The sequence below is a fragment of the Erpetoichthys calabaricus genome, chromosome 9, assembly GCF_900747795.2.
Source record: "Erpetoichthys calabaricus chromosome 9, fErpCal1.3, whole genome shotgun sequence".
Classification (NCBI taxonomy): domain Eukaryota; kingdom Metazoa; phylum Chordata; class Cladistia; order Polypteriformes; family Polypteridae; genus Erpetoichthys; species Erpetoichthys calabaricus.
Window position 1 is genome coordinate 185,384,435 of NC_041402.2, and position 15,382 is coordinate 185,399,816.

The window sequence follows — 15,382 nt, forward strand, 5'->3', positions numbered from 1 at the left end:
ATATTCTTAGGGTGTGTTATTATTACACAGCTAAACTGACTTTACTCAACATTTTCATGTCTTCTTTAGGCTCTGCATATTCATTTTTTGTAAATCTGAATCAAATTTCTTCCGCCCGCTGCACTTCAGGTCCCAATCCAGGTGGTTCGGCGTGTGGTGGGTGCAGCAATGTGCTATCAGCATCTGCTCCCAACCTTGTGTCACAGTTAAATATATACAGTTCCCTCCATAATGTCTGGGACAAAGCCACATTTTCCTTGATTTATTTCCCCCTCCACTCCACAATTACAAATCAAACAGTTCAGACATGACAGTGCACATTACAGACATTTCATCACACACCACTTTTTCTAAACGGTCCCCCCATTTCAGGGCACTATAATGTCTGGGGCATTTGGTGTCACAGGTGTTTGTGATTCCTCAGGCGGGTTTCATGGCTTCAAAAGATACCTCGGCCTGCTACTACCCTTTGGAGTCTGGAGTTGCCATTCTTCAAAATGAGCTGTGCCAAGGAAAGTCAAAGAAGCCATTATGAGTCTGAACAACAAGAATCAAACCATTGGAGCCATCAGTAAAACCTTAGAATGAACTAAATCAAGTGTCTGGAATATCATGAAGAAGAAAGAACACACTGGTGGGCTTAGTAATTACAAAGGGGCTGGTGGGCAAAGGAAGACCTCTTCTGCTAACGACAGAAGAATCCTCTCTATGGTCACAAAAAAACCCCAAACGCCCGTGTGACAGATCATACACAGACTTCAGGGGGCCGATGTGTGTGTGTCAGAGACGACTATCAGCAGAAGACTTCATGACCAGAAACACAGAGGCCACACTGCAAGATGCAGACCATAAAAAACAGGACGTCCAGATTACAGTTTGAAACTTCAAAGAGCCTGCAGGACAGACAAAGACAAACCTGAACCAGCGTGAGGGTGAGAACAAAGTGTGGAGAGAAGAAAGAACTGCTGAAGATCCAAAGCAGACCACCTCATCTGTTAAACATGGCGGTGCTGGGGGTGATATTGCTTGGGCATGGATGGCTGCCACAGGTCCTGGCACACTTCTCTTCATTGATGATAGAACTGCTGACGGCACAATGAAGTCTGAAGTGTGTAGAGAAACATCTGATCTGCTCGTGGTCCAGTAAAGGCCTCCAAAATCACTGGCTGGCACTTCATCCTCCAACAAGATAATGAGCCAAACTGCTGGGGCAACACAGGACTTTATCAAAGATAGAAAATGAAAAATTCTTGAATGGCCAAGTGAGTTACCTGATGGAAATCTAACTGAGGAAGCCTTCCATAAGCTAAACAGGAAACATAAGGGGATAAGCCACCCAAAACAAGCAGGAGCTGAAGATGGCTGCATTAGAGGCTTGGCAAAGCATCACCAGAGAAGACTCTCATCACCTGGTGATGTCTGTGAATCGCTGACTTCAAGCTGTCATTGCACGTGAGGGACATGCGACAAAGTCCTAAATATGACAATGGCTTTAATAGACCTGCCACTGCTGTGTGCCAAACATTATGGTGTCACCCTGAAATGGGGGGACCTTGCAGAAAAATTGTTGTGTAACCAAAATGTCCGCAAATCCCCCGAAATGAAAGTCTACAATGGCCACTTTATTCAAGTCAGAATTGTCCATCCATCCATCCATCCTCTTCCGCTTATCTGAGGTCGGGTCGCGGCGGCAGCAGCTTGAGCAAGAGATGCCCAGACTTCCCTCTCCCTGGCCACTTCTTCTAGCTCTTCCGGGAGAATCCCAAGGCGTTCCCAGGCCAGCCGAGAGACATAGTCCCTCCAGCATGTCCTGGGTCTTCCCCCGGGGCCTCCTCCCGGTTAGACGTGCCCAGAGTCAGAATTGTTGGATTTGTAATTTTAAATTATGGAGCATAGGGGGGAAATCAAAGAAAAATGGGTCTTTGTCCTAAACGTTATGGAGGGCAGCAATGTATGTGGAAACAGGTCATGTCATTTTCAAACCCCGCTTAGCTCAGACCAGGGGCGCAGATGGCAGCTGAAGCCTATCCTAGCAAACAGAGGGGCACAAAGCAGTGATGAACCCTGGACAGGGCGCCAGTTCAACACACACACACACAGGGAGCAGTTTAGCGTCACCAGTTCACCTGACCCACAAACCTTTGGACAGTGGAAGGAAACCCACATAGACACGAGGAGAACCCGCAAAAACCATGCAGGGAGGACTCGGGATTGGGCACTGTGGAAACAATGCCAATGGATTTGATTGCTTTAATTAACAGCGCCAATCACAGATATATAGTATATTTCAATTAATCACTTAACCTTAGGGAAACTAAAGACAAAAAACAAACAAACAAACAAACAAAACAAAAACCTGAAATTATTGTATGCAGACGAGGGTCTTCTGAAAGTCCTGAATTCATTGGTTCATCCAGCCATCCATTCATTCTGGGTCACAGGGAAGCTGAAGCCTGTCCCATGGAGTGCGCTTCACAAATCTCTTATCATCACGTACTTATTGTTACGATATAAATTCAAAAATATCTTTCTGGAGCCATCATGAGATGGTTCATTCTGGGTCAAAGAATGGTTCTGCTCTGACATCGCTCTTCAGAACCACTTTGTCACGTTGCGCCTGCCACGGCCCGTCATCTTATACTGAATATCATTAAATGTCAAACGTAATCTCTTTATTCTTATAATTTCCAAGTCCCTTTGTGGCGCTTACAACACACAACGCCGCCCCTAATCTATTGAAACGGCATGGCCCGGTGGGGGGTGAACGTGTTCTGGGATGAACAACCACCGATCTTTTCGCCAGGTCTGGGAAAGGAAAGACCCCCAATCTCTGCACTAATAAAAGTGCTAATAAAATAATAAACAATAATAACCTCCTATAAAATTAAATAAACTATAAAAGTGGGCTCGAAAGTTGTGATCGGCATGTGGAGATAGAAGAGAAAAATGGATTCGATGGCAAAAAAACAATCGACCATTGCGTTGTAGAGCACCCTTGGGACAAATAATGCTGTAGTATATTTAAGTATATATGACAATTGCTCACTCGGACAATTTGTTTTGGGGGCCCCCAAGAAGGCGGGGGCCCTAAGCTATAGCTTGTGTAGCTTATACGTAAATCCTGCATGTAGAAGCCCATAGAGCCCTGGGTGGAGGGTTTTGGTAGTTAGACTGGGGGGTGTCGACCCACGGTGTCCATATACATTTTATAAACGGCGCTCCTCTGTTTCCAAAGAGCGCTCTCAGCGTTATTAAACTTCAAGAATGAGAGTGGGGGTCCCACTCGTGGCCCGTAGCGCACGCCCCTAAATTACATGAACGTTGTGTAGTCTGACCGGCGCCTCTGAATGCTTTTGAAAACACAAATTTGTCTTACTTATAGGGTGCGCTAGAACTTCGGAAATTTCACCAAGACATCAAGGCAGGTACATTCATTGAAACAGTGCCAGTTTGAACTCTCGGGGACCTGTGCCCACTCTGTAAAATCCTTATTCGACTTTAATGGCGTTTTATTAAGTTGGGTTCTTTGCGTAATGAAGTTTGGTTCTTTGTGATTTGGAAATCATTATAATATCAAGAAAAAAAATCTTTAATTTTTAGTAAGATATACCTTGACGGACACAAACAGATTACGGAAACCCGCACTTAGCCTGTGTTATTGCATGCAGAGAAAGTTCTTTTAAAATCAGGAGCCATTGGTATTTCACAAATCTTACACCATCTAGTCATGTTATGGAGCCTGGCATGGACTTAAATAACTAACGGTTCTTTGTGAAACCTTCATTTGGATGGTTCTTTTGGGAACCGAAAATGGTTCCCCTTTGGTACCTTCATTTTCAAGTGTGGACAAATAATGAGGTTCTTCAGATCGATGCTATTGGAGACCCGTTTTTGTTTACTAAAAGAACCGGGCACAGTAAGCACCCTTTATTTTAAACCGTATAAACAGCCATGAACAGAAGTGATTTGTGAAATAACAGAATTATCGCCGATTTTAAAAGGGTTAGGCTTAGGGTTACATATACTAACAGAGGCTATAAAAGTTCAGGTTTTCTTGATCTTCCAGTATCCAAAGGTAGCCTACTAATAAGTTCAATATTTCGGTTTATCCACATAATAGGAAACTTTTTGAAGCCTAAAAAACACATTTCATATGCAAAAGCCTATGGTATGGTTCTACAAAATGCACGAGGTGCCACACAACAACCCAGTAACGTGCCATTAGGGGACTTGAGCGTGATCACAAAATCCCCATTGACGGGTGAACTATCTGTTTTACAGATTCCAGTTTTGCCAAAATATTTGTGAGGAAGTTAAACCTTTTTAACGGAAAGACCCGCAAAACATATCCATCCATCCATTATCCAACCTGCTATATCCTAACTACAGAGTCACGGGGGTCTGGTGGAGCCAATCCCAGGGCGCAAGGCAGGAAACAAACCCTGGGCAGAGTACCAGCCCACCGCAGGGCACACACACACACACACACCAAGCACACACTAGGGACAATTTACAATCGCCAATGCACTGTGGGAGGAAACCGGAGTACCCGGAGGAAACCCACGCAGACACGGGAAGAACATACGAACTCCACGCAGGGAGGAAGCGAACCCGGGTCTCCTAACTGCGAGGCAGCAGCGCTACCCACTGCGCCACCCCGGAAAACATATTTAACAGTAAATTCTGTGCACCGACTGTTTTATTTTTTTTTCTGGAGATGAAGCATCAATCACTTTATATCCATCATGTTGTAATTCTTATCATATTTGCACCGTCACGCTCCAGCTCTACTCGTCCTCCTCTTAGGTAATTCGCAGATTACTGAACGTCTCGAGGACTTCGCCGACTAAGAAACTACATTTCCCAGATGCCTAGCGGCTCCGGGCGGAAGAGGCGTGTCACAGCGGCTGATATAAAAGCGTTGCAGCAGCGCTTCTCTGCTGATTACTGCTGGAATAACAGGCAAGCTGGCAGGCTGGCTACCTTCGTTGCCAGGGATGGGAGCGGGGCTGGGGGAATGAAGGACGCTCCGGGATTTAAACATGAAGCATCAGAAGAGGCGAGTGCCAGTCGGGGGGGCAGACATGCCAGTGCGCAAGAATGTGCGGCTTAGAACAGTGTGTGTGCCAGACGAGCGACCGAAGAAGGCACTTTACAAGCACAAAGTTGACCTGCTTGCCTTTGGATGCTGCAGCAAACAAGAACCGTAAAATGCTTTAACTTGATGGCCTGGGTAACTTCTGCACGGAACGAGACTTTCGTTTTTTTTAATTTCATTTATTTATTTATGTTTTCCCTGCGTTGAAATCCTAGCTGTTGACAATTTTCAGTGGTCCAGTTCATTTGAAATGCACGGCACGAGTGTTTTTTTTATATTATTATATATTTAGCAGCTGCCTCACTTCCTCATAAAACAACATTATAAGGACAGCTTCAGTATTTCTGTAGCGAGTAACGTTAAGTCCGGTGCGCGTTGATCGGGATGCATTGGTGATGATCAGGGTTAACTATTTGTTTGCACCTTGTTCCCCTGACGAAGTCGTCTACCTCCTTTTTGAAAGACTTTGTTCTTATTTAATTATTTATTTTTGCGACTTTTCTTTTCTAAACAAGGACACCTAACGGTATTAGCTTCCCCTTTTCTATGCATCTTCTTCCACAGGCACATCAGGTTTAGCATTGTCATTTTGACTTTGTGCTCACAGTGCGCCGATGTGTGTAACCCATAGATCTTTGTATTGCTATTTTTTTCGCTTTACGTGTTAATTAATTTTTGTGGGTTGGAGGAAACACGCGACCGCCGAGCTCTTTAGCCAGCGGCACGGCTATTACATAATTAAAAGGCGTTTTAGTACATTGATGATAACGCATTTATCGGCCGGCAGGAAACCTCAGCTTAAAAACACGGGCACACACACAAACACACACACACAGAGTCACAGTCACAATATCCTCTTCCTCTCCGGCTGCAGAAAAAAAAAAGCACAACTTTCGGTTTGTCAGAGGGGCTGCTTTTCTTCTTGAGATGACTCTTTCAAAAACTGGTGCAAAAAAAGGAAATAACGGCTTTTGATCTCCCATGCGCAGATTAACGTTTTGTGAGTTTTGCTACCTCGTGTTCCTTTTTTTTTCTTCTTGCACGTTCCTGTCAATGAAACGCAAGTTGATTTTTTTTTGGATGCGATCATTGATAGCTTTTCAAAGCAGTGACACATTGCAATGAAGAAAGCGACATTTTTTTGGAGCTTCTGAAGAATAAAACAAAACAAGAAAAAAAAGTGGACCCTTCAACTCCACCCGTCTAGTCTACCATGTGCTAAAAATATTAAAAAAGAAAAAGTGGTCGAGCACTTTTAGAAGCAGCAACTGAAAAACACACCGCCAAGAGGCTTCTTTATTTGTGTTATAGGTACCGGAAAATGCAAAGTGGAAACAATAAGGTCGCGATCAGGGACGACACTTCCTAGTAGATCAGAGGACACCTACAGTGCTGGCCAAGGTCGCGCTTGAAAAGGTAACGCAGGCTTCTGCCAACTTAAAGCCGTCTTGAGTTACACAGACCACCCCACGCCCCCCACCACCCCACCCCAGGCACACAGGAAAATAAAAAAATAAAAAAAACGGGGACACGCATGTTCTTGTATTTGTTCTTGCAAAGGAGTTGCACTGTGGATGTTGACGCGTCGAGGGGCTTAAAAGTGCGGATGCTGGAACTCAGAAACAGCAAACATCTAACGGGAATGCTCCTTATGTGTTTTTTCCACGTGGGGACTTCTTAAAAACTTAATTTGAGACAAACTGCAAGCGCAAAGCACCCTGAGAAGATCACTGTGAATATGCTGTACAATGTGGTAATGTTTCCATGCGTCACTCTGTCTTCACAAACAGGAGCCCCACGCTGATCGCCGTGCTCTTCTTCCATGCCATGGGCTGCATTCAGAGCATCAGCTGCAAGCCGAAGACCTTCCGCGAGAGCCTCGTCGTTCTAGAAGTGAACGCCTCCATCGATTCAAACCCCACCAGCATCGACGAATCCTCCTCCGTCGTCCTTCGTTACCGGACCCCGCACTTTCGGGCGTCTGCTCGGGTGCAGGTCTCCTCGCTGGCCAGGAAAGAGACGTGGATCGTGGGCTGGATCCAGGCGTGCAACCACATGGAGTTCTTCAACCAGTACGGCTCCAGAGGAATGTGAGTACAGGCGGAAAATGACGGGCGAACGGGCAGATGTCAAGAGAATGTGAGAATGCCAGTAGAAGTTAGAGCAGATCACAATGGTCTGTCCTTCAGGAAAAGAAAGGTACATCTAAACTGAAAAAGAGACCCCCAAAATTAGAATGTGAGTGCCAGCACTTGTGCTGCAATGGGGGGCAAGTTAGCACAGAATATGTGTAAAGTTGAGATGAGACTATTACTAAAGTAAGGATGAGGGGCACATTAGAGCAGAAGAACAGTACAGATCACTACACCCTGTCTATAAGAAAAGGGGCGGGGGGGCATTAGAACTGGAGAGGAGACCACTCAAATTAGAATGGGAGTACTGGCATGCATGTTGCAATGGTGGGCAAAATAGCACAGAATAGGAATGAGGGTGTTAAGGGTAGTAGCAGAAGAATACAACAGATCACTACCCTGTCCACAATCCCACCTCAAAAAGCGGGGAATAATGGCGGAAAGTAACAGCTGAGGTCAAGACTGTGAGTAGAAGTAGGAACAGATCACTGCACCCTGAGAAAAAGTCATTGCCAAAGGAAGGATGAAAGGGCAAATTAGAGCAGAAAAACAGAACAGATAACCACACCCTGTCTAAAAGGAGGGTTCGAAGCATCAGAAGTGAAGAGGAGACCACTGAAATTAAAATGGGAGTACTGGCTGCAATGGTGTGCAAGATGGCATAAAACATGACTAAGGTTGAGAACGGATGATTATCGTCCCGAAAGAAAGGATGATGGGCACATTACCACATCAGAACAGATATCTACACCGCAAATCCCCCCAAAATATGAACAGTAGTGAATATGATGTAAAATACCAGGCCAATTAGCGCATGTTATCCCCCCTAAGAATGTGAGTAGAGATTTTAAAATGGATAACTACTTCCAGTAAAGATGATGGGCAAATTAAAAGAGATGAACAGACACTGACACCAAAACCCATCCCTGAAAATGTGAGTACTGGCATGGGTGGCACAATGGTGGGCAAATTAGCACAGAATATGTGTAAGGTTGAGAAGAGACTATTACTAAAGTAAGGATGAGGGGCACATTAGAGCAGAAGAACAGTACAGATCACTACTACACCCTGTCTATAAGAAAAGGGGGGGGGGGCATTAGAACTGGAGAGGAGACCACTCAAATTAGAATGGGAGTACTGGTATGCATGTTGCAATGGTGGGCAAAATAGCACAGAATAGGAATGAGGGTGTTAAGGGTAGTAGCAGAAGAATACAACAGATCACTACCCTGTCCACAATCCCACCTCAAAAAGCGGGGAATAATGGCGGAAAGTAACAGCTGAGGTCAAGACTGTGAGTAGAAGTAGGAACAGATCACTGCACCCTGAGAAAAAGTCATTGCCAAAGGAAGGATGAAAGGGCAAATTAGAGCAGAAAAACAGAACAGATCACCACACCCTGTCTAAAAGGAGGGTTCGAAGCATCAGAAGTGAAGAGGAGACCACTGAAATTAGAATGGGAGTACTGGCTGCAATGGTGGGCAAAATAGCATAAAACATGAGTAAGGTTGAGAACAGACCATTACTAAAGGAAGGATGAGGGGCAAATTACAGCAGAAGAACAGAACAGACCACCACGCCCTATCTAAAAGGAAGGTGGGGGGGGGGGGGCAGCATTAGAACTGAAGAGGAGACCACTCAAATTAGAATGGGAGTACTGGCTGCAATGGTGAGTAAAATAGCATAAAACATGACTAAGGTTGAGAATGGATGATTATCGTCCTGAAAGAAAGGATGATGGGCACATTACCACATCAGAACAGATATCTACCCCTCAAATCCCCCCCAAAATATGAACAGTAGTGAATATGATGTAAAATACCAGGCCAATTAACAGATGTTAGCCCCCCTAAGAATGTGAGTAGAGATTTTAAAATAGATAGATAGATAGATAGATAGATAGATAGATAGATAGATAGATAGATAGATAGATAGATAGATAGATAGATAGATAGATACTTTATTAATCCCAATGGGAAATTCACATTCTTCAGCAGCAGCATACTGATACAATAAATAATATTAAATTAGGGTTAGGGTTAGGGTTAGGGTTATAACTACTTCCAGTAAAGATGATGGGCAAATTAAAAGAGATGAACAGACACTGACACCAAAACCCATCCCTGAAAATGTGAGTACTGGCATGGGTGGCACAATGGTGGGCAAATTAGCACAGACTATGTGTACGGTTGAGAAGAGGTCATTACCAATGGAAGGATGAAGGGGCAAATTATAACAGAAGAACAGAACAGATCACTACTCTCTGTCTATGTGAAGGATGGAGGCAGCAGAATTGAGGAAGAGACCACTCAGATTAGAATTGGAGTACTGACTACAATGGTGGGCAAACCAGCACAAGATATGAGAAAGTGTGAGAAAAGATCAACAGTAAAATAAGGATGGGAGGCAAATTAAAACATAAAAACAGAACGGATCGCTACTCCCAAATCCCTCAATAATATGACCAGTAGTGAATATGGCGTAAAATACCAGGCAGATTAGCACCGGTGAGCCCACCCTAAGAATGTAAATAGGGATTACAGATTTCAGATAACTACAAGTAAAGGTGATGGACAAATTAAAACAGAAGAACAGACCCTGACAACACAACCCATCTGAGAAATGTCAGGCATGTGTGGCACAAAGGTGGGTAAAATAGTAAAGATTATGTGTCTGTGATCGAGAACGGGTCATTACCAAAGGGAGGACGAAGGGGCAAATTACAGCAGAAGAACTGAACATATTCTAATCACTACACCCTGGCTATGATGAAGACGGGGGCATTAGAACTGAAGAGGAGAGACCACTCAAATTAGAATACGAGTACCGGCTGCAATGGTGGGCAAATCAGCACTGAATATGAGTAAGGGTGAGAACAGATCATTACTGTCCCCCTGTCCCCTACGTAAATCAAGGATGAGGGGCAAATTTTAACAGCAGAGCAGAACAGAGCACTACTCTGTCCGTAAACAACTCCCACCCCCCCAAGAAAATTGTGAATTATGGTGTAAAATAACAGCACAAGTCAATCCCCCTTAAGAATGTGAGACTGCAAGTCGAAGTTAGAACAGATAAGTAAACTAAAATTAGAATGTGAGTGCTGGCAGGTGAGGGCAATGGTGGGCAAACTAGCACAGAATATGGGAGAGGGTGCTAAGGGTTAGTAGTTCATTAACCAAAGCATTATGGGGGGCATAGTAGAGCAGAAGAATAGAACGGACCCCCCCCCCAAAAAAAAAACCAGTGCATAATGGCGTAAAGTAACAACTCGGGTCAATCCCCCTCAAGACTATGAGTAGAAGTAGGAACAGATCACTGCATCCTGTCTATAAGGAAGAGGGGGACATTACAACTGAAGAGGCCACTAAAATTACAACACGAGTGCTGACTGCGAGGGGGGGGGGGGGGCAAATTAACACACACAGAATATAAGTAAAGGTGAAAAAAGATCAAAGTAAGGATGGGGGGTGTATTAGAGTAGAAGAACAGAGCAGAGCACCAGAGCACTAACACCCCCCACCCAACTAGTAGTGAATATGGTGTGAAGTAACTTGCAAATCAGCACATTTCCAGCCCCCTAATAATGTGAGCAGAGATTACAGATTTTAGAACAGATGATTACTTTGAGTAGAGATGATGGGGCAAATTAAAAGAAAAGAACGGACCCTGACACCAAAACAAAGCCACCCTCGACATACGAGTCCCGCGGTGTGTGCAGCAGTGACAGAAAAAATGAGCCCAGAATCTGAGTAAGGATTAGAAGAGAGCGTTAGCCCCAGACACGTGAGGGGCAAATTAGAGCAAAACAACAGAATGGATCCACAAGGAAGAGGAGCAAATTAGATCTGAAGAAGAGACCGTCCAAATTAGAATGGGAGTACTGGCTGCAGTGGTGGGCAAAATTAGCATAAAACATAAGTAAGGTTGAGAACAGACCATTACTAAGGTAAGGATGAGGGGCAAATTAGAGTAGAAGGTCAGAACAGATCACTACGCCCTGTCTATAAGGAAGATGGGGACAGGAGAACTGGGGAAGAGACCACTTAGTTTAGAATGGGAGTACAGGCAGGTGTGCTGTAATGGTGGGCAAATTAGCACAGAATATGAGTAAAGGTGAGAACAGATCATTACTGTCTACTAAAGAAAGGATGAGGGGCAAGAACAGATTAAATCATTATCCTGTCCATAATCCCCCCCAAAGAGTGAAGCATAATGGTGTAAAAATAACAGCACAGGTCAATCCCCCTCAAGAATATTAGAGAATGTGATTAAAAGTTAAAACAGATAACTACACCCCGTTTATAAGAAAGAGGGCCAAATTAGAACTGAAGAAGGGACCACCCAGATTAGAATGTGAGTACTGGCTGCAATGGGGGGCAAAAAAAGCATAGAATATGAGTGAGGGTTAGAACAGGTCATTAACAAAGTAAGGATGGAGGGCAAATTAGAGCAGGAGGTCAGAACAGATCACTACACCCTGTCTATGTGGAAGAGGGGGACAAGAGAACTGAGAAAGAGACCACTCAGATTAGAATGGGAGTACTGGTTACAATGGTGTGCAAATCAGCGCAAGATATGAGAAAGTGTGAGAACAGGTCATTAGTAAAGTAAGGATGGGGGGCAAATTAGAACAGAAAAACAGGATGGATCACTACCCTGAAATCCCCCAAATAATACGACCATTGGTGAATGTGGCATAAAATACCAGGCACATTAGCACCGGTGAGCCCACCCTAAGGATGTGAGTAGAGATTTCAGATTTCAGACAACTACCTCAAGTAAAGGTGATGGACAAATTAAAACAGAAGAACAGACCCTGACCACACAACCCATCCCAGAAATGTGAGTACTGGCATGGGTGGCACAATGGTGGGCAAAATAGTACAGAATATGTTTAAGGATTATACCGGTCATTAGGAAGGATGAGGGGCAAATTAGAGCAAAAGAACAGAACAGATGACTACCCTGCCCATAACAAAAAAAAAAAGGTGATGAATAACAGCACAGGTCAATCCCTCTCAAAAATGTGAGAATGTGAGTAGAAGAAGGAACAGCTCAGTACACCCTGTCTCTAAGGAAGGGGGGGGGGGGGGCATTGAAACTGAAGAGACCACTAAAATTAGAATGGGAGTGCTGGCATTTGTGGTGGGCAGAATTTAGAACAGGATATGAGTGAAGGTGTTGCTGTCCCCCTGCTTGCCCCCCCTCCCCCTAGAAAGGCAGAACATAACAGATCACTACCCTGCCCACAACCCCCCTGGTGAAGAGGAGACCACTAAAATTAGAATGCAAGCACTACCACAATCATGGGCAAAATAACACAGACTATGAGCAAGAATTAGAACAGACCACCACTTGAGTAATGATGAGGGGCAAATTAGAACAGAGAAACAGAACGGATCACAACCCTGAAAATCCTCCCAAAAACGTTAGCAGTGATGAATATGAGATAAAATAACAGCACAGGTCAGCCCCCCCCCCCCCCCCCAAAGCCCCCCATGATTACAGATACACATAAAACCTTCCATTGGAGATGATTGGGGCATCTTAAAAAAAGAAAATCAAAAAACTCCATCCCTGAAGTGAGTACAGGCAGGGGTCTACCCTCTCACCCCCCCCCCCCCCATCAAGGAATGTCAGAATGTGAGTATAGAAGTCCGAACAGATCGCTGGCCCTGCCGATAAGGAAGAGAAACAAATTCAAACTGAAGAGGAGGCCACTAAAATTAGAATGTGCGGTGCTGGCATGTCTGTGGCGCAATGACGGGTAAAGTGGCACAGAATATGATTAAGGGTGAGAAGAGCGCATTACCAAATTCCCCCCCAGGATCCCCCGAAAAGTGCGCTGAATGTGGCGGAAAATAACAGGCAAATTAGCACAAGTCAGTCCTCCCAAAAATGTGAGTAGAGATTACAGATTTTGTAATATCATTACCGCCCCCCGTCCCCCAAAGTAAAGATGAGGGTCAAAAGCAGAATAGAACAGATGACTACCCTCAATCCCCCCCAAAATATGAACAGTGGTAAACATGGAGTAAAAATAGCACAGGTCGCCCCCAAGAATACGGATAGAGATTACTGATTGCCCAGTAATGGCGATTGGCAATTTTAAAAAAAAAAAGACAGACCCTGACAACACAGTCTGTCGCTGAAATGTGAGCTCTGCCTGGCATGGGTGGCGCAGGTTCGCGCTAATCCAACATGATAACCACAACCCCCCCCCCCCCCCCAAAAAAAAAAAAACGCTCCAAAAACACAAAGAGTGAGGGAGATGGACAAACCCGAACCGATCAGGCCAGTGGCCCTGTGGCGAAGCAGGCAGGGGTCGCGAGCCGCCTTCTTCACCCAGCCTTACTAAAACCGCGGGCATAGGGGTCGAGTCAGGAGGGCAGAATCAGGCAATTTCGCTGTAAACAGTCCGTCACCAGTGATTTGTGGGGGTCTATTTGATAAAGTTGTGCGGTTTGAAGTGTCAGATGTGTCACGGTCCCCAAGCGTTTCTCCGTCCTGATGTCAGAACAGATCGCAGTTACGGAAGTGAGGCCGCTGCTCTTAACGGCATTGTCTACTGTCTGACTGCCTTCCTGGTAAGGCGGGTCGCAGCAGTGCGAGAAGAAGGATAAAGAAGAATACACGTAGGTCTACAGGTGGTCCAGAGGCGCCTTTGGACCCGTAATGGCTTTGCTAAAGTGGTACGGTGCGGGTTTTTATAGGCGGAGTTTAACCTTCGGCTGTGTGCGCGCGCGCACTGCACGCACTTCTAAACAACGGCTGACACTTAACTGGCTCCTCACACTTGACAAAGACGCGTTGTATTCTGTGACGTTTCCTTCGCATATTAAATCTGTTCTTTGGACTTTGAAAATATTCCTAATATGATGAAAAAAAACAGACATCTTTAATGTCTAGTGGGCGAACAGGACACAACAAATTAAGAAAGCCTGAGCTGAGCCTGCGTGACTGTGTGCGGCGAGAGTCCTTTTAAAATATGGAACCCTTGATATTTCACAAATCTATCAGCATCTGTTTATGGAAGGTGATTGAGATCCAAGCAAATGAAGGTTCTCTCTGGAGTCTTCATGTGGTTGGTTCTTTTTGGAACTAAAAAAATTGCTCCCCTATAGATTCGCTTTAAAGAACGTACTTCAGCACCTTTATTATTAAGATGAGCGGGTTAAGAAGATGGATGGATATTCACTTTTAAAACTGAACACCAAGCATGAAGTGGATCATCTTTTGCGGAGCTGAAAGTTTTCGAAAGCATTACTGTAATATGATTGTAACGAGATTCATAAACTAAATATAAAGCATAAATAAAGAAATAAACCAAGAGTGCTTTAGACGGATGCAGGAGCCACTTTCCTTTTGAAATTTTACACGCCATGCGATACAAACGAGGCTGCCTGTTAAATCTGCCATACAAGAAATGGACGGGGACATTCGCATCATCTAACAGAGGTTTCTATATAGTGCCTTCATTGTCAGTGTAGTCATGGCGTGCACATCAGATTATACCACTGATGACCACTGGCCAGTGGCCATAGACCGAACCAAATGTGCAGCGATGGAGGGTCCTTGAAACAGTTTATAACGAAGGCGATAAGCGACAAAATGCGAAAAAACGATGTGTCGGTGCATAGATACTGCAAAGAGGACCGCGAAATGAACGGTCAGGTAGACGTGTGCAGGTCGGCGACTTCGAATTGCTGATCTACAAATGACCGATGTGCCTATACCTATAGTGCCTTTCAAATCTAACTGTCCATAATATAGTGCCTTTCATGTCTGTCTTTCTGTCTTTCTATCCATCTCTCCATAATATAGTGCTTATCTATCTATCTATCTATCTATCAGTAGTGGCTTCCATGTCTGTTGGTCTATCTATCTACCATATAGTGCCTTTCACATCTAACTGTCCATACTATAGTTTTTCAAGTGTGTCTGTCTATATATCTGTCCATAATAGAATGCCTTTCATACCTAATTAATATTTAATTATTTGATATACTAAACATCTCTCTATTTATAAAAAAAAATCTTCTGGGAAGCAAAAGCAAAGCTACGATACGTGATCTTCTCAAAAGACATTTAAAAGACCCGCGAGACTTGCCACGGTGCGTCTCGCGGGGACCGTAAACTTGAGACTTGGTGC

General features: G+C 44.4%; 1 protein-coding gene across 2 annotated transcripts in view; it reads left to right on the forward strand.

The window, feature by feature from the left end:
- fam78ab (family with sequence similarity 78 member Ab) overlaps positions 1 to 15,382 on the forward strand; it is a 38,140-nt gene that overhangs the window by 4,694 nt on the left and 18,064 nt on the right. The window contains exon 2 of one of the 2 annotated variants that reach the window (XM_051932322.1): positions 6,889 to 7,188. In XM_051932322.1, the coding sequence (XP_051788282.1) occupies positions 6,889 to 7,188 (300 nt within the window). Of the gene's footprint in view, positions 1 to 4,936; positions 7,189 to 15,382 lie in introns of those variants that run through there. The other variant, XM_028793024.2, reaches the window with a different exon arrangement.